The sequence below is a fragment of the Nannobrachium achirus genome (assembly GCF_963921795.1).
Source record: "Nannobrachium achirus genome assembly, chromosome: 1".
NCBI classification, from domain to species: domain Eukaryota; kingdom Metazoa; phylum Chordata; class Actinopteri; order Myctophiformes; family Myctophidae; genus Nannobrachium; species Nannobrachium achirus.
In genome coordinates, this window is record NC_137810.1 from 9,774,896 (window position 1) to 9,796,015 (window position 21,120).

Here is a 21,120-nt window from a genome sequence, read left to right on the forward strand (position 1 = left end):
TCCTTCTATGCATGATGGAGTCCAAGCTGTGAGGGAGGCAGCTTGATGTACAAGTGGGATCAGCACAGCTGAATAGATAAAGGCTGCTTGCTTGGTCGCAGAAGGAAGTCCCACTCGGCATAAATGGGCCCTCGATTAAATGCCGTCCTCCCAATCTCAGGGCAGTCACTATAGACAATAAAAGATAATAAATGGCATGATGAACAGTGGACAAGGGTGATCTAATAGAGTGTAAAGGAAAAAAACAACTTAGTGTTCCTAATGATACCAGGCAATCATCAAACCTGTAGCATCTGTCCAAAATGCATGAGGAGGAGAAGGAGGTGAAACTAAAAGGTGCATGCAAGGCAGAAGTAGACCTCCTCTGAAGGAGGATTACCCACACAAGCCGAGTGGTACCATCTCTCACAGCTTGTGCATTCTTTCAGAGAGCTGTGTTGTAGGTCAGGCCGGGGGATAAACTTAATACGGTTATGAACATACATGCATAAACCACCACCAAATCTATTCAATTCAAGAGCCTTTATTCAACTTTTTTCAAAGTTGAATAAACATGGGGGGGGGGGCACTAGGACTGTGGCTATATTCAAACATTACAGTTTTTTGGGGGTTAAACCTTTATAATGTGAATTTAGTGATATTAATTAATCATGGTCAGTGTCCAGGGATCTCTGCATCTCTCCAGCTTTAATTAACAAAAATGCATGTCCAGGTGTGTATCTAATTTAGAATAATTTATCAGCTTGTTCCAGGTCCATTTTGTTTGTTTATTTCTTGTCAGTTATCACTTCTAATTTTACTTGTTTGTCCTATATGTCCTTTCACCTGATTTAATTCAATTTGTACAGCATCCTGAACATTTATTTTTGTTTATTAAAGAACAGGATAGACAGGAAGATCCATATAATACATGAATGAAAAAGGTTTAATATGTTACCCTTGTTACCTTATCACAGACAGATTGACCTTTTCAAGGTCACCATCCGTACATTTCCAACTTCATAGGCAGCCAAGGGGTAATCATCGCTAAGTTCATTTACTTCTACAAGAGCAAGTCTTCGTGTAGGAGCTGTAGTCAGTTCATAGGCTCTATAGTGCTCATTATACCACCCACACAGCTCTTTCAAAATGAAACACACCCACACAGCTCTTTCAAAATGAAACACAATCTCTGGTCCAAAATGCACATTTGCTTAATTTCTCCGAATTCAGGTTGGCCACCTTCAGACCCATAGGGAACTAGCATCCCTATTTTGTACTCTATGCCCTTGCTCCAAACGGCTTTAGCCAGACAGATTTCAGATAGGCCAGGGTACCTTTGCTTAACAGCTTGAGCTATCTCCTCCTTCAAAATATCTAATGTGACTGTAGATACTGTTGACACATCTACCACTGGTTTATCAAGACTTGGAGAGGACAAGTGGTACCCAATCATGAATTGATGTTTCACAGCCAACGACAGGGGCACATTTTTAAAGCAATTGGTGTGTTTCATAACCCGTTTAATGGACTCGTCATTGTGGACGTGTTTTCATGTGCATTACCACCTATGGAATTCCTGCTTGAAAGATTGAGTGGCACAATATGAGGCTTATTAGTCTTATCAGTCCACTTATAGCGGAAGTTCAGAATTGCATTGTTCAAGCCTTCCAATGTAATATACTTCTTGGGTATCAATACTTTGAGACACCTTGCAAGTTCAACAGGTACAACACCCTCAAATATATCAGGAGCAATGTCAGGAGGGTACCCTGTGAGGACATGGAAATGAGCGAGAGCATTAGTCAAAGGACAAGCTTTTGTAACTCCAAAACACAAAGTGCCAGTCTCTTCAGCTGTTCTTACATGAGCCTCATGTTGCTCTTTACCTCTGAGGCTGAATTGTCCTGATGCCACTTCTGTTGATTGTAAGTCTTCCTTACTGGCAATGCAATAACGGCAACTCTAATGACCCGTGAATGATTCAATAAAGCCTGCAAGTGAGTGAGCTCCCAAATTGTCTGCTGCAGTTAGCCCAACTCTGAAACAAATATGCCTTCTTCTTCCAAAACCCTGAGGTCCTTTAATAGTGGCTCTAAAACTTGGTTAAAGCCATACGACTTCACATCATCTGCTTTGCATAAAATGGCCAAGTAAATGGACGACAAAGAGGAATTGGTTACTGGGGGTAGGTTACGGAGCACCCAATATACACCAGTTAGTTTGTGTTTTTTACGGGAAGTGCCCAAAACGTTACAGACCTCATAATCATCCTGGTAGAGTCCAATAGATAACCTTAGCTCTTCCGAGAAGAAATAATTTTGCTTAAAATGTTCGCCATCCCTGAAAGACTTATACAGATTTAGATTTTCTGCCTCTTCTGTTCTGTGATTACCAACTACAAGTTCCAAAACATCTTTCCTATTCAAGAGCACTTGCAGGGTTTCCAGAATGGGAACATACTGAAAGGTTCTCTTCTTTCTACCATCCAAAATATATTCAACTGGTTCAACAACTTTGAAGTTAGCCTTATAATACTGCTTTCGTTGATATGCAGAACTCAGAGTGCCACTTTTCTGTATAGCTTTAGTTACAGGGTTACCTGTACACAAAGTATCGGCTATTTCCTTTATGATAGATCTGTCAACCTGAAGATTGTGCTTCTGAAAAACTTCAGCCAAAACATTAACACTAAGGGGGATCAGAGAGCTGGTTAAGTGGTGAAGCTCTTGTAAAAAGGAATCGATTGCTGTACTTGGTACATGAGAAAAATGTTCAAGTTTCAATATAGAACCAGCAAAGGAGTGCTCAATTTGTTGTGCAAGGTCCCCTGTGGCATCAGTATTACAATTTGGTTGTACATCAGAGCATGCCTCACCTAAATCATCATCATCATCATCATCATCATCTACATCATCATCATCATCATCATCTTCTACAGCTTCTCGGTCAACTGTTCTGGTAGTAGTCACTATCCCTGGTTTAAAATCTAATGAAGAATAAGGAGAATGATGTCTGGACCTGTGTGATTTAAACGTGCCAAAGATATCTGTCTGAAAGTTGCAACCCAAAAACATACAAGTCACAACTTCCTCTTTCTTCAGGTGTGCATTAATGTGAGACCAATAATCTAAATCAGAGGCAAGATCTTTGCATGGGCATAGATGGCAGCTAAATGTACAACCAGCTGGTCGATTGTGAATGTGATTGGTAACGGTCATGTGGCATCTACTTAAATGAATATGAAGAGCATTCCATGTTTTAAAAGTACAAGGGCAGTTTGGATATATACACATAAAACGACTATTTGGATGTTTTTCTCTATAAAGTGTCAATATTTTGGACCTACTAGAGAATTCTACACCACAAACCTTACACGCCCACATTCACAATAGTAATAATAACTAGAGAAATTGCAATTTGGGAAATTGCGAGTGTGGTTGCCTAAAAAGTTACTCACTATATATGGTGTTTCCCATTCAAAGTCAATGGGAAAGGTCAGATACCTAAAAGTTACCTTACTATATATGGTGTTTCCCATTCAAAGTCAATGGGAAAAGTCAGATACCTAAAAGTTACTCACTATATATGGAGTTTCCCATTCAAGTCAATGAGACTAAGAGTTGTAAAAACTGCAAAATTCCCCAGAGTAATAATGTGGTTGCCCTGGCAACCACACTAATAATGATAATGACGTAGGAAGGAGAGTGAATGCAAAAGGAAAGAATAGCAAGGAGAATGAAAAAGCAACTTCACAGTGTGTTACTATGTGCAATAGGTTGCTAAAAACTTCAGTATGTATGTACAGTAGGTGCAATTCAGCCTCATAGTATTTGATTTGATGTCTGACATCATCATCATGTCTGTTAGCATGAGACAGACAGTGTGTCCATATATAGACCACATGAAAATGACACAGTACAGTATATGTCAATATATTATGGGCATTCCAAGATATAGGCCTACATCAGGGATCTCCATATATGGGCATGGAAGGGAAATGGACTGACACAGAGATCTCCATATATGGCCATTAAAATATTGATGAATTAACTTTCCCCATGCCATTGACCTGAAAGGGTACCACGACAACCACACTTTCTAGTGTTACTTGTGCCAGTGGAGTGGGCAGGTACTGTCTTCGGTGATATTGTATGTGGCGTCTGGTCAATCAGCCAATGAGGCACCAGTATTCTTGGTGACGCCACCATCAACAAGTGCGACCTGATATAAATAACGAGCCGTGCTCTGCTGGTGCACAAGTAGGCCATACATGGCCACGAGTGCACAGGAGGCAAGTTGGCACCACAACAGAGTGCAGACCAGTTTAAATGCTCTTTGTGGTGAGCATTATATGTTGAAATTAACATCACAGAGACATGTGGAGGACCGTTTGTCGCTTCTCTGTGAGGTCCACAGGGAGGAGAACATCACCAACATGGAGGGTATGGTCGTACAGACTGTGTTCCTCTCCCTCCTCATCTCAACCACAGCAGCCTCTTCGGACTCGGGCGGAGAAGCTGAAGCGGAGACGAGAGAAAGAGATGGCTGTTTTAACAAATAAACACAGTAGTGCTGAGGATCACGGAATGAAATGGAGGGAGAAAGAGAGGCTTGCATACACTGGTTCAACTGCTCCCGGGGCAAAGAAAGACACAACGGTGCCTTTCCCTTCATCCTACAGTCCAGAGTATGTGGAGTCCAGCTGGTATCAGTGGTGGGAGAAGGAGGGATTCTTCAGCCCAGACGTTAACGACAAACAAGCACATGCTGTGGATCAATCCTTCACTCTGTGCATGCCTCCGCCAAATGTTACTGGTACCCTGCATCTTGGCCATGCCCTGACGATAGCAATCCAAGACGCCTTGGTTCGATGGAGAAGAATGCAAGGTTTCAGAGTGCTCTGGGTGCCTGGTTGTGACCACGCGGGAATCGCTACACAGGCCATGGTAGAAAGGAAATTGCTCAGGGAACAAGGGAAGCGGAGACGAGATCTCGGCAGGGCCAACTTTTTACGGGAGGTGTGGAAATGGAAGAACGACAAAGGAGATGAGATCTATCACCAGCTGAGGAAGCTCGGTTCTTCTCTGGACTGGAGCAGAGCCTGCTTCACGATGGACCCGGGATTCAGCAGGGCCGTGACCGAGGCCTTTGTTAGGCTCTGTGACTCGGGCCTGATCTACCGCTCAGAGGGGCTGGTCAACTGGAGCTGTGCTCTGGAGTCTGCCATCTCTGACATAGAGGTTGAGTCAAAGGAGCTCTCCGGGAGGACTATGCTGTCTGTTCCTGGCTATGAGAGGAAGGTCGAATTTGGATCGATGGTGACCTTTGCATACCCTATAGAGGGCGGTGGTGGAGAGGTGGCCGTGTCGACCACCCGTCCCGAGACCATGCTGGGAGATGTGGCCGTCGCCGTGCATCCAGATGATCCTCGATACCAGGATGTCCATGGCAAGCAGTGTAGACACCCTTTCACTGACAGATTCATACCTATTGTCACTGATCCAGTGGTAAATATGGAGCTTGGGACAGGGGCAGTAAAGGTTACTCCAGCTCATGACCACACTGACTTCCTGCTCTCCCAGAGGCACTCGCTACCACGTCTTACTGTGATTGGAGGAGATGGGACAATGACCCCTCTTTGTGGCCAGTGGTTGGAGGGATTGAAGCGCTTTGATGCCAGAGAACGAGTCCTGGATGCCCTTGTAGAGAAACATTTATTCAGGGGAAAGCAGGATCATGCCATGTCTTTACCTGTCTGTAGTCGTTCTGGGGACATCATTGAGCCTCTGTTGAGGAAACAGTGGTTTGTGCGCTGTGATCAAATGGCTAAACGGGCTGTCCAGGCAGTGGAGGATGGCCAGTTGGAGATCATCCCCCATTTCCATGCTAAAACATGGAAGAACTGGCTGTCTAACATCGGCGATTGGTGTATTTCCAGGCAGCTTTGGTGGGGCCACCAGATTCCTGCTTACCGAGTGACGCTTCCCAATTCTCCCAACACCCAAGAGGAGCGGTGGGTGTGGGGCCGGAGCGAGGAAGAGGCCAGGCAGAGAGCTGGTGTGAAATATGGAGTAGCAGCCGATTCTGTGACCTTGACTCAGGACTCTGATGTGTTGGACACATGGTTCTCATCAGGCCTTTTCCCCTTTGCCATGCTGGGCTGGCCACAACAGACTAGCGACTGGAAGAACCTCTCTCCAAACGAGAAGAACAAGGCTCGAGGCCCGAGCCTCTCTACTCCGCCTAAGTTGCACTAAAACTTCAGAAGGTGAGGTTATGCGTAGAACAAGAATGAGTATGGATGTGCCAGTGAAATCAATACTAAAAACAGGAGACTTCTATTTAAAATAATAGCAGTTAACTTTATTATATCAATACCGTTTGCACAAATGGGCTATTCTAAGTTCTAAGTAAAATCTATGTAAGGAGACAAAAGAGAAAATAATCCAAGTACCGGTACCAAGAGGTTCGTTCAGTAAAGTACACAACAGCAAGCTGTAGTGTTCTCGTAGAGACGGACGCAAAATGAAAGTAACAAGAGTCTTTATAGTATTTCGCAGGTCTTCAGCAGGGGAGGTGAGACTTTCTGATTGGTTCGTGGGAGGAGTCCCGGGCTGGACTCTATTGGCTGTTTCTTCAGTTGAGCAGGCATGATTGGGCCACACACTCAAAGGGGCAAGGCTGTCTGCCTCCGCCCCATCACCACGTGATCTTCACTCCTCCTTCCCCCGCCCCTGGGCTGTGCCAGGAATCGTTGGGTTTCTCTTTACAGATAACAGAGAAATGTAGCTTTTCCAAGGCGGCTGAGACCCCGCAAGTGCGTGGGTGCGGGTATCTGCACGTACAGGCTGACTTGTGCAAAACAGGTGCAAAACATCATTCACAGAAGATAACAGAGAAATGTAGCTTTTTCAAGGCGGCTGAGGAGTATCGGTGCGCACAAGCTAACTCATGCAAAACAACATTCACAGAGCATGCACTACTATATCATTGGTGACATGAGGTGAGCATGAGCTGATCACGCTCTAGGTGCATGCTGGCGTGCGTGTGAGACAGGACTGTGCGTGAGTGGATGAACCTTGAAATGAACTCTAGTAACCTGACTGTGGGACAATACTGTAAAACATTGGCTTTTGGTACTTAGATATAATATAAAAATATAGATTTACTTAAATCAGCTTAGATCAGATATTTAGCAAACGTTTTGGTACAAAAAGTATTTACAATGTCATCACATCATATCATCAAATCCCCCTTTGATCTGCCTCCAGGGCAGATCACTAACTAGTGATGTGATACTTGGCACATTTTTCAGAAAAGTTTAAACTCCCCCTTTGGACTTCTTTTAAGAAGTCCACCTAAACTGGGTAACGTTTCTGAAAAATATGGTGAGCGGGGGTCAACAGAATCAACACTTGTTTTTTTAATAACTTAGAAACAATAAATGGCACCCCCTTTGGGATGCAACTAACACATAAACAATGGCACAGGATTCTATGTTTCTGATGACATCTATTTCATACTTGTCAGTTTCTATCTTTTGACCATAAGGTCAACTTGGTCCCTGAATCCAGAGTTTTCACTTGGTTGGACAGACCACAGTTTTTAGCCACTGACATGTCAGTCTATAGTGGGGTATTGTTGATCAGATTCCCTAACTTTTTCTGTTACAATTGTGATCAACGTACCCTTGTCATTCCTGTGTGACTGTCCAACTTTACTTTTTTTGGTTGTAAGACAACATCCATAAGATGACATCAGAAAACATGAATTGACACAAGACCCCCTTCGGGGTAAAACAGAAATCAGTGCAGAAAATACCTAAAACTATATCACCTAGTCCTTTGGGGATGCTAGGGATTCACACAAGCAGGGAAAAACAATTTCTTATAGAAAACAACGGGTTCAATGTGTAAGTAGACTGGAGGCTGGTCTATGCGTGGGTGGATTAAACCATCAGTATGTAAAAAAACAAAAGCTCACTCAAATGCCTCCTCGTAAACAGGAGGTGGACGGACCTGGTCCGTAACAAGATCCAGGAGAGGTTGGTGGACCTCTCCTTCGGTCAGTTGGGCTAGCTGGAAGTCAGTAGAAGGGTAAACAGTGCGGACAGCTTTGTTAATCATGCATTTCAACATTGGTATGGCTACGAAAATGATGAGCCCTACGATCAACAGGACTGGGAGAATGGTGGTGACAAACCAGTTGCTAAAGCCCCCTAGTAAGCTAAAGTCAAACCAAGTGTTTGGAATCTGGGGCTGTGGGATGGTAGCTATGGCATCACGAGAATGAGAGATGAGGGAAGAAATGTTAGCATGATTATTAGGGATTAAGAAACAACATTTTCCACCTAGCATTTTGCACACACCACCTTCCTTAGCCGTCATCCAGTCCAGGGCAGCACGATTTCTGAGGACTACTGTCCTGATTTGGGACTGTTCGTTGGTTAGGAGCTGACCTGCCAGCTGGAGGTCAGAGAGGGAGTCATGTAACATTAGCAGCTCGGCAGCTAGAGTGTTAATCTTTTTCAGGGTGAATTCTTCAGTCACACCAGAGGTGATAAAGGTGGTGGCACCTAGGCCATAGGCCATTTGGGAGTCTGAGTCAGTCCATGGGTCCTTGAATGTGTAACCTGGGTACTTGGCCCTAATGTATTCTAAGTTAGTCTGAGTCTGGTCTGGAGTGGCCCAGGCAGTGGTGGGTGTTAGGCTTCTCTTAACTCTATTGTGGGCATTGTCATCTTCTGGGGGAACAACAGGGTAAATTATAACACTGGTAAAAATATAACCCGGGTGGCAGCAGCCGTTCCATTTGGGTGGGAGAAAATGTCTTGCGGCTCTGCCGCAAGTCCACACAGCTGCATAGCTGAGGTGAGAAACGGATACATTAAACCATGGACATGAGACATTTAGCAGGGTGCCATCTAGAGCCATAGAGGTGCAATAACCGTCATTAAGATGGATATTGCGTTCGCACAGAGATATACCTAACGCTACAGTGCCTGGGGAGGTGTCGTGGGAACACAAACATACGGGGGCCTTGATGGGTTTGACAGGTAGAACGTGAGTACGTTGGGTCATTGATTGGGCTGGTTCAATACACTTCAGGGTACCATCTAGGGAGGAGTTGGTGATGGTTATGTTCCTGTCTATTAAATGGGACATTGCTAGTAGCTGGAGCATGTCACGGGGAGAGGTGCAGTTTTCAGTGGAGCTATCATGGTCAGTGAGAGAAATGGGGGTTACCCTAAGATCAGGACGGTGATGGACACAGACCCAACAGTCAGCGTCCTGCATTGCATGGTGGGCGGCAATCGCTGCCTTAACACATGCAGTATTACCTTCGCACCTCTCCAGGTATCCGTGGACACGATGTTTGGTGATGTCTGGCAGTTCAGAGTTGAGGTCTCTAGTAAGCCATTCATCGAGCTCCTCCTCATCATTGATTTCTTCTTCATAAATGATGCGTTCAGGAAGTTTAGCTGTGGCGTTAGGTTTGGGAGAAACGTCAATAAACAGTTTAGCATAGGAGTCTCGTCCGGTCAGAGTTAAACCTAACCATAATTGACCTGTGTCGCCAAGTTGTGGGTTTCTTAATTTCATGATCACATAAGGACCAGCCCGAGCCAGAGTTAACCTTCCGTTAGCTCGCCCAGTTGAGTCACCATCAAAGGATCCCCAATGTTCCCTTTGGGCTCTGCAGTCTCCGTTATGGCGATTGGACAAGGGGCGGGATCCTGCAATAATTTGACAATTGTCCTTGCAATTTCCTAAGCATGCGTATACATGATAACCAGTGCCGTAGTAAGTATACCAGTACCCTTTCACGTGAGTGGAACAATCCACTCCCTCAGTACAGAACATGTAATGATGATAATAATCTGATGCTTGGTAACTTCCGGATATGCGGTTTGCACTTTGGACAGGAGTTAGCAAGTGTACAAACATCCATATTTTGAGGAGCGTAAGTACAGTCAAGAGCATGGTATACTTCAGACGGCTGGGCATAGTGTTCCTATATATCCTAATATCACTCTCTGACTTACGATATGTTTTCAGATCTTTCTTTTAAATCTGGGCGTAGTCAATTTCTAAATTATGTGTAAGTGTAGATACTTATCTAAACGCCCAGATCTTTCAGTTATCCTTTCTGGTGTCAGAGGTGGTGTTCATGTAGTTATCAATAGATGATTTCTGTGGAGACATAGAACAACAGACATCAGTACATGACATTACAACAATTAACGGACTTACTATCATTCGAGAGCTACATAGAGCAATATGGTACTCTAGAGAAGGACTGGTGTACTAAGTCTAATCCTAATCCTCAAGACCTCGGTCTTGCTCTTCTGCCACATACATGTGTTGGCACATTGCCAAAGTTGTCTCTTCCTTCCTGTTCAGTTCCTCTAAATCTAATTGGACCTGGTCCACACTTCTTGAGTTATCTCCATCTGGCATGACTTAGACATATCTGGTGCATGGCAGTTGGGCTTTCTCATCGGCTGGCAAAGTTTTTTAGTAGTAAGCTATTACACTATTACACTACATTACTACATTTACACTATTACACTACATTACTACATTACACTACGTTCCCCGCTATGTTCCCCACCACATTACACTACGTTCCCCGCTATGTTCCCCACCATCCCCCTTATGTTTCTGAGAAGGACGGCAAAATGCAGTCCTATATCAGAAACATCCAAGATCTAAGGTTGATGATAGTGGTCTTCCATTCACTAAGAAACTGCATCAGTGATTCGGTAACCCCCTCCCCTGTTACCTCTATATCCTCCCCCTTGGTTCTGCCCATATCCCTGTTGCTGGTAATGCTGGTTCTGGTTTTTTTCTGTTTGTACATTCTCTGGCAAAATGATCTGGGGCCCCGCACTCGAAACAACAGCCGTCATTTTGTTGATAGTTGGACTGGTACCCATTACCTCTACCCCTATAACCTCCCTGGTTATATCCACCCCCTCTGTTGTATCCTCCCCTAGATTGCTGTGTAGAATTTTCTCCAGCCAACATCAGATGGCTTTGGGAGCTTGGCAAGAATCTCTCCTGTTGAGAGTGGATTGTACATGGGCAGGGGTGCACCGCTATTAGGCTGGGGTTTGTACAGAAGTGGGGCCTGTAAAACAGGGGCTTGGGTGGAGACCTTCTCTTTACATTCAGCAGTGTGGCGTCTATCTGGGGCTGGTTTACCACAGTAGGGACAGCTCCCCATGGAGCGGTGGTGGGATTCGTTGTTGGTAGGAAGGTGGGTGTGTACCCCGTGGCTCCAGTTTGCTGCTGGCCTAGTGGGACGGACATGGAGGTGGAGAATGTGAGGGTTTGCATGGTTTGCGAGAGGCCATTTAGGCCTGGGGTAGTGAGACCTGGATAGGGAGGAAGACCATTTGGATTTGGACGGGGCGGAGGTGGCCCCTGCTCGTGTGGCTGAGATGGGGGAAAACCATAACCAAATTCTTGTCTTCTTCTTTCCCCAACTCTTTCTGCTTGCTCCCGCCATTCTAACAGTTTTTCCCTTTCTGACTCCAACTTATCAATTCCTTCCTGCACTTGACTGTTTGTCCTGCGTGTACTGTCCCCTGCTGGGTACGTGTCTCTGGCCTTTGCTCTAGCCTCATCTATCCGATCCCGCTCCGAGTCCTCAGATGAGTGAGCATTGTCACTCATCCTTGGCCTCGTGTCAAAGCTTCTCTTTGGCTTACTTCTCCTGTCTCTGCTCCCATCCTCACTGGAGGATGTACTACTATCCATACTTACAGTTCTCCTTCTTCTCGCATGCTTTTCCCTTTTCTTACTTCTACCTTGCCTCCTAGGTTCTCCAGTCTCAGTATCGTGAGCAGGGGATCCCCCTGCTGGAGGAGCGGGCTGAGGAGGATGCTGTAATGGTGGCGGTAGGCCCCTACTCTGTCCCCCACCGTATCCCTGGGGACTGCTCAGAGCATGGGGAGGGCCTGGATACTTACCACCTGAACGGTATCCCGCCCCTCTCCCTCGTCCACCCCCTTTGCCTTGGCCTATGAATTGGCCATCCCGATAGTTTGCAGGATTTCTGAAACATTCATTTCTATAATGTCCAAGTTTGTGGCAATGATGGCATCTAATAGTTTGTTTGTTTTGAGTGGGACGAAAATTAGAAGATCTATTGGCTTGTTGATCTGTTTTGTCCACTGCCTGGGCGTTCATATCTTTTACTCTTTTGTTAGCGTTTAGTGTTGTCTTACAAAATAATCGATTCTAACATTTATGAGTTCAGGAATTTTATGAGTTTTGAGGGATTGGATATACGGGGTATAGGCCAACCTCTTGTAGCATGCTCCAGAGTAACAGGCTTCCGGTTTTATTGTCCGAATGCGAACAAGGGGTTAATGGATGTTCTTGGAAAGGTGTGGACTTCCAGAATTTCTCTCTGTATTGATCTAAAGGTTGCCACTCACCGATGTCTGTTAGACAAATGGGACAATCCAGCTGGAACAGCTCTTGAATACGGCGATGGAGCTGATCGTAGTGGGTTAGTTTTTCAGTGAACAGAACTTTGGGACCTATTTTTATTTTAAAATACCACTCTGGGCTTAGGTGGGCACCCCAGCTCTGCAGTATACCTTCTAATGAGAAGCAGGCATAGTAGACTAATGGATGTACGCTTGAGGCCTGCATGAATTTAGACTATTAAATGTTGAAAATCCCCAAATTATATAGCCTGTAAGGTTCCCTGCCTCCACTCAAAAACGTAGGGTCAAACACGTTCGTTAGCACAGGTTCATACATATACAGTTCGCAGGGATGGTGTGTGCAGACAGGCTCTTCAATTGGACGAAAAGGATCAGTTCTGTAATGTATGAATACAGTACGCCCTAAAAATGGCCCTGTTGTCATCCAGTGCCCTCTTTTAATGAAACAAAGGCAACATTGGCGTGTCTCTGTCTCAATTATTCTTGTTTCTAATTGTGTCCTGTTCTCCAGAATTTCTATGAACCAATGTTTATGATAATTGACGGCAATTTTAAAACACCAATCGAGACTGGGAGATGAACTATAACTTGTTAGTGCACCAGCTTCAGTAAAATAGGCTGTTACTGTAGTACACATGGACAAAGATATTCTTACTTTAGCTGTTCGTCTTACAACAGTACACAGGCAGGAATTGTCAGACTTATACTAGGTTTAATTAATGATTTAACACTGTTTAAGTATTTTTATCCAAACCATCTAATGGTCGGAAGCTTCTTAAGACTTTCTAATTTCTGGACTCTTTGAGACAGTCAAGATTGGTTTTTATTCTAAAATGTTCAAAAATGGTTTTAATTCAAAAATTTTATGCTCAGAAGGAACGCTGGGATGTATTCTATCTACTAAAATTATTTAGAGAGCTTACAAAATTGTTTAACTATTTTTAAAACAGTCCGTTATACATTGAGTTCATTCAAATCATCAATCATTCACTTTATTCCATTCGCTCTCACAATCTCTCACAGTCCCTCTTGTCCTCCAGAGACACTGTTTAAACATTCACAACACGGCGGAGACACCGTAACAGCCCCCCTTGTACTCCAGAGACACTGTTATTATTTACAATACGGCGGATACACCGTTGTGTTATTGGGAAATGCTACAGAGGTACTACCCTAACTCCGTGTTGGAGACAGGAAGCGATCTCATTTTCTTCTGGGTGGCACGGATGGTTATGCTGGCCACAGAGCTGACTGGCCAGTTGCCCTTCAAACAGGTGCTCCTCCATTCTCTGGTGAGAGATAAACATGGAAGAAAAATGAGCAAATCTCTGGGGAACGTCATTGACCCTTTAGACATCATCTCTGGCGCCTCTCTGGAGAGTCTTCAAGAAAAGGTCAGACGGGGAAACATTGACCCGAGGGAGACCACAGTTGCCATGGAAGCGCAGAGGAAAGACTTCCCCAAGGGGATACCAGAGTGTGGGACAGACGCCCTGCGCTTTGCCCTGTGCTCTTACAAGACACAGGGGGAGGACATCAGTCTGTCTGTGTCCCAGGTGCTGAGCTGCAGGCACTTCTGCAATAAGATGTGGCAGACGGTGAGGTTCACACTGGGAGTGTTGGCCAACAGCGGGACAGAGCTGACGGCGCTGGCAGAGACGTCTCCGATGAGCAGCGTGGACCGGTGGGTGTGTTCCAGACTCTACAGCACCATCCGTCAATGTGAGCAAGGCTTCGAGGCGTACCAGCTCCATGCGGTCACATCCGCTGTCCATTCTTTCTGGGTGCACAATCTCTGCGACGTTTACTTGGAGTGCGTAAAGCCGGTGCTGAGTCAGCAGGACTCCAGGGTGGCGAGCCAGACGTGTACGGGGCATGGCCAGCGCGAGAGGCAGGTGGCCAGGAGCGTTCTGTATCACTGCGTGTCTGTCTCTTTGGCCCTGCTCTCGCCGTTCATGCCCTTCCTCACCGAGGAGCTATGGCAGAGGCTCCACCCGTTCTTAAGCAAGGCCGGCGACAACGCAGAGGACAGCTTGTGTTTGCAGCCTTACCCGACCTCCTCTCAACTGGCACACTGGCACTTCCCCGAAGAGGAAACGGATTTTACCCTCATACAGGAAGTGGTCAGAGTCGCCAGGTCCCTGCGAGCCCGGTGTGGCATGACCAAAGAAAAGCCTGATATGTGGGTAGTCTGTTCCCCCAGCCAAGCACAGACTCTCCGTCGCTATGGCTCGGTTGTTCAGACCTTAAGTCGTACCTCCAACCTCCACCTCCACTGTCCACAGGAAGCTGACGGCTCCATGTCCCCTCCCACTGAAGGAAGTATAGTCGGTGTGGTGGACCACTCATGTCAGCGACACCTTAACGTTCAGGCAGCAATGAATGTAGACAAACACCATCCTTTGGCTGTCCCAACGCAAAGAGAGACTCCTTCCCTCTGGTTCTCAACCAGTGGCCCGGGGACCATCAGTGGTCCTTGAGGGGGTTTCACATGGCCCCCAGCAACCTAATGAGCTGTGTTCAAGCCAGAGTAAATAACACTGGCTTTTTTCGTCCTTTACAATCTAAGCAAAAATGACCCTAAATGTGGTCACCTCACCTTCAAATGTTTTCCAGGTTATATAGTTTACTGCAATATTGTGTTATCGTTTTGTATTTGTCCTGGGTCCTATACCAGTGGGAGTTCAAAATAAGGCCATGGTTGTTGAACTACACCGGATTGTTCACAGGTGACGAGTCCTGACAAACAACAGCAAAGAGTCTTTCTTTCTGTAATGAAGTGAAGGTGTCTTGCTACAGTTACACATTGCTTGAAACTGTCTCCTTGTCCGATTTTTCACTTGTAGAAAATTTGCTCAAAGTTTGTTGCACGACCAGGGTCACATTGGCAAAGCTTTGCGAGACGCTTAATGAATAGCACTGTTCACTTCACACTAGGTGTGATTCTTTTATTTTAGAGGTATTAAAAAGTCACTTTGTTGTCACTTTAGTAATACGCAGATTCCCTGTTTTTGGTCTTGTAATTTCTTGTCATTTCTTGTCTGTCTGTTGTGCGAACAAAAATACAAATTCTTCTACATTGTCTAATTGTGTTGACTTCTTGTAAATTAAGTAATGCAGATGTTCAACAATTGAACTCTTAAGAGAATATTTTGTCATTGTTGGATAGGATTTTTCCATCAATTCCGTGTTGTATTGATGTTGGTACCACTACTACCACAGGAGAGGTAACAGGCAAACATTGACACAAAAACATTTGATTAATTACCACCACCACCCCAGCCTCCGGCTCCGCCTTCCCCCTGTATGGAACATCGGACGGCGAGATGGCTTCAGGCTACTTTAAGGGTAGCTAGTGTCTCAATAAGAGAGGTAGAATTCACCACTGACTGGGAGAAAGTTGCTGAGCGGAGAGATCTCACCATCAACTCAATGTTCTTAGGGCTAGATGGAACCTTATATGATTATTTCAATGGATATGGAGACCTACAGAAACGTAAAGTTCGATTTGTTGGCGGCGCTGAGAAAAGGATCCAAGAGGACTTACCCTTTTCTTTGAAGTCAAGCCAGGTTGTGTTATGGGTGATAAAATGAGTGTGATACTATATTAAATCAATAAGCCACAAGAGGCGAGTGGTTACCGGGGTAGTATACACCCGCTGAAAGGCGTTGGGAAACACGAGGCGCCAGACGATGGACAGTGAACAAAACAAACAAAGGTTAAAACAATGCAAAAACAATGCAGAGAACTAAATACCTAGTTACAAAATGATAGAACAGTTAGTGCAAATACACATTGTGATAACCCTAACCCTTTGTGAACCACTGATATAAGGACACATTCAAGTATCTGACAATAAAGTCACCAAACCAATTTTGATGAGGCAGTTTTGTGTTCTAAAACAAGATTTAATTTCCCTAACGGTTAATATTTAGCTGCTTAATTCATTTGAATTGCAGTAGACTAAATGACATGTCTGTCTGAGTTGTATAAAGTCTACTATACATTACACATCAAAAGTAATGTCCTCCTGTAGAAAAATGCCAGGACATCCTGAGAAGATAGTCTGTTAAATATATTTCTTGAATAATTATATTGAACCTTCATGCCTCTAAAATGGCCAATGATATACAGTAAATGCAATGTAATCTATGTGATGTCTATTCTCTTCTCTGTCGTGAGACAGAGAGAGAGGAGAAAGGGGAAGATTTTAAAAACGTTCTCCTGGAAGTCTCCACCTTCACTCCCACCATCACTGCCCCAGCCTGTCTCATCCTGCACCTTCACTCCCACCACCAAGTACAAAACATGAGTTTCTGCCCTGTGTCAAGCCTGTCACTACAGCTCCATGCTAGGAATGAGTTGATTGCGGCGCTCAACTATGAGAGAGTGATGTTGAGGTACAGCTACAACAAGGGCGGGCCCAGAAGGAAAGGGGGAGAAGGAGATGGGGGCGCCGTATGTATCTATAGACCGCGTTGGAGTACCCAGAGGACCTGGAGGACCTGGAGTACATTGTAAGGATATTCAGGTAGCATACACACAACCAACAATTCTGCAAGACAAAAACTGAACATAGGTCAAACACAATATAAAGCCCTTGACATGAAACATCATAGAGGAAAGAAAACAAATGTCCTCTTTCTCTGTCTTTCCCCATTACCCATTCCAGATTTTCCAGGGGTCCTGGATAGTGCGGAGGAGGTAAGACGATGTCCGGCTGTGTACACATTTAAAGATGGAGTTCCATGATAATCAGGTATTATGATTATACTATGAGAAAGACCTTTAAAAAATGTGTACTGGAAGTGTTAAAATTATGTTTTTATGTGGCCACACCCACCTGTTCATTAGGTAAGCCTAAATGACATGTCTGTTTGAATTGTATAAAGGCCTGTGCAGTCAACTATACATTACACATCAAAAGTAATTTGTTTGAATACGTCCTCCCGCAGAAAAATGCCAGGACATCCTGAGAAGATAGTCTGTTAGATATATTTCTTGATGAATTATATAATTATTGAAACTTCATGCCTCTAACATGGCCAATTATATACAGTCTATTCTCTTCTGTCACAGAAGGAGTAGTGAGACAGAGAGAGAGGAAACTGAAAGATTTTGAAAACTTTCTCCTGGACGACTCCACCTTCACTCCCACTCCCACCACTACCACCCCAGCCTCCGCTTGCCCCCTGTATGGAACATCGGACGGCGAGATGGCTTCAGGCTACTTTAAGGGTAGTGTCTCAATAAGAGAGGTAGAATTCACCACTGACTGGGGGAAAGATGCTGAGCGGAGAGCTCTCACCATCAACTCAATGTTCTTAGGACTAGATGGAACCTTATATGATTATTTCAATGGATATGGAGACCTACAGAAACATAAAGTTCGGTCGCACGGTCGCACTTGTTGGTGGGGGTGTCACCAAGAACGCTGCTCCTCATTGGCTAAGGCCCCTGCTTTTTGTTCTGTCGGTCATTTTTTGAGGAGAATAACCTTGACCTATAAGGTTTTGGTATAACATACTGATCTCGCCTTTCAGCGAGCCGATAATAACACACACACACACACACACACACACACACACACACACACACACACACACACACACACACACACACCCCAATCAAGAACAATACATACATAATCATTTTCACATTCACCAAGGCTATCATCCCCAGAGTCGTCCTCCTCCTGGACGTAGTACTCGGTACTCTTTTTCTTTCTCTCCTACGAAAAAATGTAAGCAGCATGATTTATACATTTATTGTTAATATATTCATATTGAGACAGGTAGATATGTAGGAACGGTTGAGGAGGATAGGTTAAGTGGTCTGTGTGATCTTAATGACATTGAAAATGAAATGCATTTTGTTTTCTATTGCCCATTCTACAATTATATTAGGCGAGGCCTTTTTAATAAGGTAGATCCAGATTATGAGTTTGTGTGGTTGGATGACTTGGAGAAGCTATAACGACTCTTTGAACATGATATTTACTCTTTTTCTTAATTTCTTGACAAGGCTTGGTCAATGAGACGGAAGGCCATTTAGAGGTAAAATAGTATTGTCTTGTTTGTTCTTATTTTGTTCATGTGTATACTGTATACACCGGTATATTTAGTTATTTGATATGTTATAAGATGTGATATGAATGGGAGGGACTGCTGATGCCAGTGTAATGAAATCTTTTTGTGTAATGTGTAGGGGTGTACTAGAAGTACTGTTCCTATGAAACAGTGTGGGCTCGCTTGTGACTATATTCTACAGCATGCTAACTGTCATGTGAAGCTCAACCAATACTCCAGCTAACACCACTCCCAGATGTTTTTTCCGCACCGCAATTGCACCTGCTGCTGCTTTTGTACTGTCATGGCGGAACGTGATAAATAAACTAGACCAGGTCAACCTGGTTGTGCCAGACCCCCTGTCTGTCATCATCATTTATGACATCATGCCTAATTGCATCACATTTCACTAAACACTCGTCATGTTTAGCAGACGAAAATCTGAGTGTTGCCACCTCCTAGAGTACATACTGTTGCCCATCTGTAGTCCTGTCCAGCGAGCTTAACTCGTTTGCCGCCAGGCCCCTGCCCGCACTCGCTTAACAATACAATATTCACAATGTGCGACCATATGTTGAATATTGTATTGTTAAGTGACTCTGCACCAAAACCGCCCGTTAGGATCGGCACTCACGATGGAACGTTTCACTGCGACGAAGTTCTGGCATGTTGGTTCCTGCGTCAACTGCCAGAGTATAAGGACGCTGAGATAATGCGCACCAGGGACCCGGCGCGACTGGCCGAGTGTGACATAGTAGTGGACGTGGGAGGAGAGTTTGACCCAAAGAGGCATCGCTATGACCATCACCAGAGGACGTTTTCAGAGAGCTTCCACAGCCTATTTCCAGAGAAACGCTGGGTGACCAAGCTGAGCTCGGCGGGTCTCGTCTACGCACACTATGGCAGGCGGCTGCTCTCCCAGCTGACGCAGCTGAAGGAGGATGACAGGCACCTCGAGGTGCTCCACGACAAGCTGTACGAGAACTTTGTCGAGGAGGTGGACGCCACAGACAACGGCATCTCGCAGTGCGACGGAGAGGCCCGCTTCGCCTTCTCCACCACGGTGAGCTCGCGCGTCGGCCACCTGAACCCGCGCTGGAACAGCGAGAGTCAAGACACGGAGGAGGGCTTCAAGAAGGCCATGGCGATGGTAGGGGCGGAGTTTCTGGACCGCGTGGATTTCTACCAGAACGGCTGGCTGCCGGCCCGCGTGGTGGTGGAGGGGGCGCTGAGGACGAGACATCAGCCGGACCCCAGCGGGGAGGTGGTCGTGCTCCCCCAGGGAGGCTGTCCCTGGAAGGAGCACCTGTTCGCCCTGGAGGAGGAGCTCCACGTGGAGACGCCCGTCAAGTTTGTCCTCTACCCGGACCAGAACGGGCAGTGGAGGGTCCAGTGCGTCCCCGCCGGGCTTAACACCTTCCAGAACAGGCTGTCCCTGCCGGAGGAGTGGCGGGGCGTTCGGGACGAGGAGCTGTCGGAGCTCAGCGGGATCAAAGGCTGTGTTTTCGTCCACGCCGGGGGCTTTATAGGCGGGAACCGGACACAGGAAGGGGCCCTGGAAATGGTCCGGAGAGCCCTGCAGGCCGCAGCCCAGCCCCCTGCCCACGGCGGCGTCTGACCACATCTCACTGGAGCCTCCAGGCGACAGCCCAGCTAGCTGCCAACAGCAGGTGGCTTCATTGGAAATGAAACTTTCAAATTACCGTATAATACCGAATATAGTACAACTCTGATTATAAGACGACCCCTATTTTTCAAATATCATTGTGGGAAAATAATCTAAATCTTTATCTCAAAAAACTATCAAAGCTTATAAAAATTTAACTGCACATTTTCTCAAAAATTAAACTGCGTTCTACACTTCAAAGATGCGGCTGGGTGTGTGTATTTTTATTTAAAAAATCAAACCTCGGTTTGAAGTGAAGCGGTGAATTTTTATTCTATGTGTTCTAGATCTATACTTTCTATGTGGGTTAGTTCTATGTTTTCATGAATTCTGAATGAATGAATGATTTTGTCTCGAGGGCCAAATTGTCATGTGGAGCTTGACCAATCCTCAATTCTGCATGCACGGGACACGGGACAGACAAAATTGAACAATCCATGCTCAGTATTTAATCAGATGTGTACGGGACAGACAAAGCCACACCTTGGAGCGGCTTTCACCGCTTCAAATATGCTGAAGACAAAATAAAGTTATTAAAGCTATACTGTGTAAGATGCTCAACTAGTGGTCAGTAGCCCTATAGCAAACCGCGGTCGCGTTCGCGTCTTTCGCCCGTTTTTCGTACCTTCACACCCCCGCGTCTGCCTCCACAACGCCGAGAGCTATCTTTAGAGGGGTCCCTGGTTCCTGTGCGTTCAGGCATTCCGGAGAAACGGACTACTTCAACCTGCCTGGTAGGCGAGATTACCTTTTGAGTAAAGAGACACACGGGCGACTACAAATATGGCGACCCCATTTCAAGATGCGCTGTGATTGGCCGGTAGTGTACCATGTGTGCATGATCGGCGATGTGATTGGGCAACGTATACACAACGTATACAGATGATGCAGATTACGTCATTTTGGCGCGAAATCCGGTCCACGGCCAGGATCATAGAAA

At 45.4% G+C, this 21,120-nt stretch overlaps 1 protein-coding gene and 1 pseudogene across 2 annotated transcripts; both read left to right on the forward strand.

Annotated features, from left to right (window-relative positions):
- Nucleotides 1-4,358: 4,358 nt before the first annotated feature.
- Nucleotides 4,359-17,154, forward strand: LOC308297608 (valine--tRNA ligase, mitochondrial-like; annotated as a pseudogene). Its single transcript has 4 exons — nt 4,359-6,170; nt 13,609-14,975; nt 16,633-16,904; nt 17,119-17,154. The product of its transcript is annotated as a valine--tRNA ligase, mitochondrial-like (transcript).
- Nucleotides 17,155-19,085: 1,931 nt separating this feature from the next.
- Nucleotides 19,086-20,132, forward strand: LOC308297692 (MYG1 exonuclease-like; the record flags this gene model as incomplete). Its single annotated transcript, XM_080741238.1, has 1 exon — nt 19,086-20,132. The coding sequence occupies one exon, from the start codon at nt 19,086-19,088 to the stop codon at nt 20,130-20,132; it is 1,047 nt and encodes a 348-aa protein (XP_080597364.1).
- Between the last annotated feature and the right edge of the window lie 988 nt (nt 20,133-21,120).